This window comes from Anastrepha ludens, chromosome 4 (assembly GCF_028408465.1).
Source record: "Anastrepha ludens isolate Willacy chromosome 4, idAnaLude1.1, whole genome shotgun sequence".
In the NCBI taxonomy this organism is placed as follows: domain Eukaryota; kingdom Metazoa; phylum Arthropoda; class Insecta; order Diptera; family Tephritidae; genus Anastrepha; species Anastrepha ludens.
The window spans coordinates 72,679,312-72,686,367 of record NC_071500.1 but is presented as its reverse complement, the minus strand read 5'-3'; the positions used below and the strand labels follow the sequence as shown (position 1 = coordinate 72,686,367).

Here is a 7,056-nt window from a genome sequence, read left to right as displayed (position 1 = left end):
GTGTTATATTTCTCTTATGCATAGGTAATCGAATTCAGAAAAAAATGTATGTGAACCTTTTAATCCTGTGCAAGAGTCTATACGATCTTAATTGTATTCTTCTAATACGACGCGTCTGCATAAGCACGATTTAGTACTTTTGGGAATTGAGTTGTTGAAATTTTTAGCCATTGCTTGAATCACTCCTCCGCACTCGTCAATTATAAAGGACTCTTGTTTTTCTTGAGATTTCGCATACTCGTATTTATGTATGGTTAGATGGAATTTATATCATAAAACTATTGGGTTGGGGAATAAGTTCATAGCGTTCTTATATTTTCTTTTATTTTACAACGATTGGTTCGCTGTTTGGCAAAGGGTAAGTATTCTTTCGATAGAACTCTTTCTGCTCTATAAAACTGTATAAATTGTATTTTAAAATCTTCTGAGTCCAATAAAGAACGTCTCAAATCGCTTTTGAAGGAGAATAGTCGTCAAACCAGTCGTGAATTAGCGGAAATAATACCGCTCTTAAATAGTGTTTTTTGTATCGAATCAACACTGGAGATAAAAAACGGTGCCTATACATCAATATGAATCAAAGAAAGGAGTAGGTTGCTTCAGGAGATACGCAAAAGCCAAGAGTCAAGCCAAATCTTCAGCCAAAGGAAATTATGATATGTGCTTGGTGGGAACGGGCATGGTGCACTGGAAAATGCTCAAAAAGAATGGCATGATCCACATGGAACTCTACACTGCCCAGTTACACTGCGTGAATGAGGCTATTCGACTGAAAAGACCTGATCGACGTGATCAAACCATACTACTTCACGACAACTCCAAGGCCCCACGTTGCACAAATTGTCAAAGCCGCACTCCAAGAGCTCGAATGGGAGGCATCCGCCGTATTCTCCGGACCTTGGACCGCCCGATTACCATCTTTTCCGCTCCCTGTCAAACCATATGAAGGATACAGATTGGCCCCAGTTATAGTGTGTCATATAGTTCGCTTTAAATTCAACATTCAGGATAATTACTGCAGGGTCGCATTCTTGTCCAAATTTTCATACACAAATTTTGTAATATATTATAGTTAAATACGTACTCAATAAATAAACATAGTATTGTAACTCTGTGACCTTACCTTCCACCAAAAAAAAAACGGAAAAAATTGTCAAAAACCCTATTTTAGACCGTTACGGTGGGGTTACTCCTTAATATATGTACTTACATGTATTCCAAAAGCCAAAACTTGAAGGTTTATCTTTGCTTCACATTTTTATCATTGAAAATGATTAAGGACTCGAAAATGTGCAAAAGCGAAAGGCGTGGGGGGTCATTTTTCCCAAAATCACTTTCCCAAAAAAATTTTTTCCCAAATTTTTTTTTCCCAAAAAATAATTTTCCCAATATTTTTTTTCCCAAAAATATTTTTTCCCGCTTTATTGTTCTTTCCCGAATGCATGTTTTCCCAAAATAACTTTTTTCCAATAGATAGCTTTCCCGAACAAATACTACTGAAATTAATTTTTATTATTCTACTATTTGACATTTTTCGACGATTCCGACAATATGAGTGTATATAATAATCAAAAATCTTATACTTAAGTAATCGAAAAAGATTCGAAAAAGTTTTTCAATATACATTTTTCAATTCGGATAAAAAGACAAGGTAACGAATGTATCCAACTTCACTCATATAAACAAGTTTTTTCACGTCATTCTTTTCGTGTCAAAATTTCATGAGCTAAAATTTGCTGCCTAAAGTCAAAATTTCTAATTATGGCGGAATTAATTGAATGCAAAAAATCATTTCTTTTGCACATTAACGGATATTTCTACTACAAACACTCAGGTAGAATAGGAGAAACTGCGTATTGGAATTGCCGAAGAAAACCTGAGTGTAATGCTAGAGTGACAACATACGGAGGACCACACAATATCAGAGTTCTGAAGGGACTTGATGAATCGAAACACATCCTTCATGCACCAAACCCCGAAGAAGTCGAAGCGTTAAGAGTCATGAATAGGATCAAACGTAAAGCTACAGAAAATCTTGAAGCTCCTCCAGCTCAAATATTACGAACTGAATTGCGAAACGTTTCACCAGGTAAAAACAAAAAAACGAAATTGCATTCGATTCATAATTACAAAATATGATAACTCTCTCTTTTAGCGGTATTAGCGGAAATGCCAAACAGAATTAATTCCCGAAAAAGTCTTAGTCGTGAAAGATTAAAAGATTTTCCCTCGAACCCGCGAACGCTGAGAGAATTGCAGGATATTCCAGGCTTTTATCAAAATTCATTGAATGGAGATAAATTTCTAATTTACGACTCCTATGAAAATGACGAAGACTCAGAATTTGGGAGAATACTCGTGTTCGCGACGCCTGAAAATTTAAGGCAATTATTCAGGAGCATATTGTGGTTTGCCGACGGAACATTTAAAACTGCGCCAAGTATATTTTTCCAAGTTTTCGCAATTCTCGGAGCAGTTACACAACCGGATTCAAGAGGAAAACCACAAACTATTGGTTTACCTTTTGTCTACGCATTATTAGAAAACAAAGAGCAGAAAGTATACGAAAAAGTATTCTCGGTTGTTTTGCAAGAGGCAGAACGTCTAGGTATCGATATTTCTCTTCCGATTAAAGTGATGACAGATTTTGAGTTGGCTATCATCAATGCTGTAAAAATCGTAATTGGCGAAGACAAGGCACGCTGCTGTTTTTTCCACCTCTGTCAAAACATGTACCGCCATATCCAAAGTGAAGGACTTCAGAAAATGTATTGCGATCCTGAAGATCGATCGGTCAAAGTAGCCACTCATATGATATGTGCCCTTGCTTTCGTCCCACATCAAAACATCGCCCGAGAATTCGAAACCTTAAAAAATGAAATACCGGAGGAAATGCGACCAATTTCAAAATACTTTGACGCTACGTACGTCCGAGGAAAACCTGCAAAAGGCCGACGTAAACAGGTGCATCCTCGCTATGCTCCAGATTTGTGGTGTCAATATGATGCAGTCATTCAACAAACTGCGAGAACGAATAATATATCCGAAGGATGGCACAACAGGCTTCAAGTTGTTATAGGGAAAGATCACCCCAGCTTCTACATTTTTCTTTCCGAGTTGCAGAAAGAGCAATCGGACACAGAAATAATGATGCGACAATTGCAATCAGGACAGCAAGTTAAGAAAAATAAATATTCCAAGAGGTTGAAACATGAACAGAGAATATTTAACATTGTTTCGAAATATCACGAATATGTTGATAACAATGATATTGTCACATACTTGAAAACTCTAGGATACTATATTCGCATGTGATTGTATACATACAAATTCATAAATAAACTGAAATCTTGTTTCAAATAATAAAAAATGTACTCGCCCATTCATTGCAAATGTATATGCGATATTTTACAGACGAACGATATTTTGGGAAAAATATTTTATGGGAAAATTTATTGGGAAATTTTTAGTTTGGGAAAAATGGCATTGGGAAAATTATTTTTTGGGAAAAAAAAATTTGGGAAAAAATATTTTATGGGAAAATTTATTGGGAAATTTTTCGTTTGGGAAAAATGGCATTGGGAAAATTATTTTTTGGGAAAAAAAAATTTGGGAAAAAATTTTTTTGGGAAAGTGATTTTGGGAAAATTGTACCCCAACCGCGAAAGGACATAAAAATCGTCACGAAAGTAAAATACCAAACCCTTAAACCTGATAAATGTATAAATTTAATTTTTGGTTAGGCCATGTAGAGTTAGAACGCGGAATTTTTGAATGTGTATTATTTGGACGTATAGAAATGGAGCGTTAGAACACAGGGTGCATTCTTGAACATACTCATAATTGTCCGATGTTTAGATTTTATATTATTTATTTAGTATCAGGTCAGTCCATAAGTTCGTGCATTTTTTAAAGGTGGCTTTAAATTTAATAAAAAAGATGTTTAAAGTATTTATTAATGAATAATATGAAACATGAAGGAAAATCATTATTTACAATGTCTTCCCAACGTTTTTAAGCAAATTTTGAATTCCCTGCTCAAAAAATTGTTTGTCCTTGGAGCCAAAATACGCTTCGATATCCCTTTTTATAGCTTCTTTTGAGTAGTAGTTCTTGTTACTCATATGGCATTGAAGTCCACGGAAAAGGTGATATTCACAAGGTGCAATATCCGGAGAGTATGGTGGATGCGGCATTAGCTCCCATCCAAGCTCGTTCAGCTTGCCTAATGTTAGCCTTGCGGTATGAGGTCCTGCGTTGTCGTGGTGAAACAAAACTTTGCGTCTATTCACTAAAAACGGTCGATTTTTTTAAGTTCCTCATTCAGGTTTGATAGCTGATGGGAATAACAATCAGCGGTTATCGTCTGGTTTGGTTCCAGAAGTTCATAATAAACAATACCGGCCATATCCCACCAAATAGACAGGAGAATCGTCTTGGGGTGAAGGCCATCTCTAGGGGTCGGTTCTGGTATTTCATCTTTATCTAACCATTGGCGTTTGGGAACAGGATTATTGTAAAGGGCCCATTTTTCATCACCGGTAACGATACGGTTCAAAAAACTTTCATTTTCAAGCCGTTGCTGCAGCTGAGAACACACATTCACTCTCTGCTGAAGGTTGGCGACGGAAATTCTATGCAGAATCCATTTTCTCAACTTTGAAACTTTTTCCAACTGAACCAGGTGCCTGTGAACTGTTCCATGTGATGAATTTAACCTCTGAGCTATCATATCGACTGTCAAATTTGGCTCAGCTTCCACGAGTTCGAGCAAGGCGTCGGAGTTAAAGACTTCAGGACGACCAGGGCGCGGGGCATCCTCCACGTCGCAGTTACCACTTTGGAATTTTAAAAACCACTTTTGCGCAGTCTTTACACTCACGGTATCCTCTCCGTGAACAGTATTTATTTCTGCAGCAGCAGTTGTTGCATTTTTACCACTTTTATAAAAAAAATACAAAATATGCCTCTTATACGCGTTCGAAGATTCCATTTTATTTCCATTTTAACAACACGTGCTTCTATCCACGATTAAAATCACTTGTTGAATGCCCAATATATCAAAGAAAATATAAATAGTTCCGTTATATTCCGCGAATAATTTTTTGTATGCAAAAATCGTACAAAAGTGAAATTATGGGCAAAATACGAACGAACTTATGGACTGACCTGATATAGTATTTTAAAATTTGGATTATACGCGTCAAAAAATAGCGAAAATACTACCGCAGTATTATAGGATTATTTTGTAGAGAAACCCATACTGGAAAATCGGCATATGCCTTATCAACTCGAAAGCGTGTCAAAAAATATAGAGAAAGCAATAAATAACAATAAAAGTGCAAAATTATCAAATGGCGAGCGATGTAAAAAGTAACGTGAAACTGTAAAAAAGAATAATGCACACAGTAAGAAACAATGGCTAAGAGAGACAACAGACATAGTTTTGGAAAAGCGGTCAATAGTCCTTCGGAAAGTGAAGATGGATAACCCAGTGCAATTAGATAATAATAATAACAAATTCATAAAAAGCCAGAGAGTGTAGATTTTGATTTTGCTATTGTAAATGGTGATGGGCAGATATGGAAAAAATGATCCAATTATTGTTATTGATAAATCGGATTGTGGTCAAGGAAATAAAACCAGAAAATTTAACAAGAATGTAATCAAGATATTAAATTTTACTCAATATATAATAATTACAAAGAAACAATTAAAAGAAACAAACAATTATGCATAATATAAACGCTTTAGATAGCAAACATCAGGTCTCCATTTTATTGCCAACTGTTCAATATAATTGGCACGCGGAAAGTGTTAAGTTGCCTAAGGCAATATTTGAAGGTTTTATCGGTGAAATTGTTTTGAAAATCCAATTTGAATTCATTGGTACACAAAATATTAACAAAAATTGATAAAGTGAAGGATGTTTTGGAAAAACTGCGTACTAATTACTTCTCAGGATCGAGTGTTTATATACAGGTCCCGAACGTGAAATAAAATGTTCACCGAACACGCCTCTCAACAAGTCCATTGTTACTCGTGCTGTGTGGCATGTGGCACCGTCTTGCTGAAACCACATGTCATGCAAGTCAATCTCATACATTTTGAGCAAAAAAAATTGGATATAATTTCACGGTAGCGCTCACCATTCACAGTTACGTTACGATTGGCAGTATCTTTGAAGAAGTACGGTCCAATGATACCTCCAGCCCATAAACCGTATCAAACTGTGACCATTGGTAGCATTGGATACATTGGTAGCTCTTGCTACCTTCTGGCTGATCTTCACTCCGAAATCGACAATTCTGCTTATTTACATACCCATTGATCCAAAAATGAGCTTCGTCGCTGAACACAATTTTTCGATAAAAAAGTGGATCTTAAACTTTCTTAACAGAACACGCATTTTTATAATAAAATTCAATGATTTGCAAGCGTTGTTCGTTTGTAAGACGATTCATGGTTAAATTATAGACCAAACTGAAGATGTTTGACAGTGAAAAAAAACACGAAACGTGCGTCAGCTGTTTAAACCAACCTGCGTACTTAATTTTACAACCTCCAAAAGCAGTTCTTCAAAAATCTGCTTATGGTGGTACATTCTATCAGAAAGAGGAAATAATTCGTTATTCAGATAATATACAATGTTGTCTATTGTCACTCGTAAAAGTTATGTGTTGCCTTTTTTGGATTTGTTCCACTTCTTGTATGGCTCGTTAATCGTATGTTACGACTGGTTCTGCTATTGTGCCCACGAGCGCACTGTTCTGTATTCACCTGCCAGGTCTTTCATTTCAGCATACCCTATACTTAACTTCTATACTTATTCGTTACTATATTTTATAACCGTTTAGATATTAATTATATACTTAAATAGTCCTAAGCACTCTGACAGTGTCATGAACATACATATGTTCACGGTAAATAATGAACTAAAAATCAATTCGGATGAATCACCTCAAACCCAATGTGTATCATAAGCAATTGAAAGTATAAAAATTTATATCACAGCATAGTAATATATATATCACACTTTCACACATATTCATATAT

General features: G+C 35.7%; 1 protein-coding gene across 1 annotated transcript; it reads left to right on the top strand.

Moving 5' to 3' along the window:
• Positions 1-1,826: 1,826 nt before the first annotated feature.
• Positions 1,827-3,534, top strand: LOC128861680 (uncharacterized). The gene is made up of 2 exons (XM_054099983.1): positions 1,827-2,089; positions 2,156-3,534. The coding sequence occupies exons 1-2, from the start codon at positions 2,002-2,004 to the stop codon at positions 3,313-3,315; spliced, it is 1,248 nt and encodes a 415-aa protein (XP_053955958.1). The 5' UTR covers positions 1,827-2,001; the 3' UTR covers positions 3,316-3,534.
• The last annotated feature ends 3,522 nt before the right edge of the window (positions 3,535-7,056 follow it).

What these genes read in the sequence shown, in the direction of transcription:
- LOC128861680 (XM_054099983.1), top strand. Translation starts at nt 2,002, where the DNA reads ATGAATAGGATCAAACGTAAAGCTACAGAAAATCTTGAAGCTCCTCCA. An exon ending in ATTGCGAAACGTTTCACCAG is followed by an intron (nt 2,090 to 2,155) that starts GTAAAAACAAAA and finishes TCTCTCTTTTAG; the next exon opens with CGGTATTAGCGGAAATGCCA.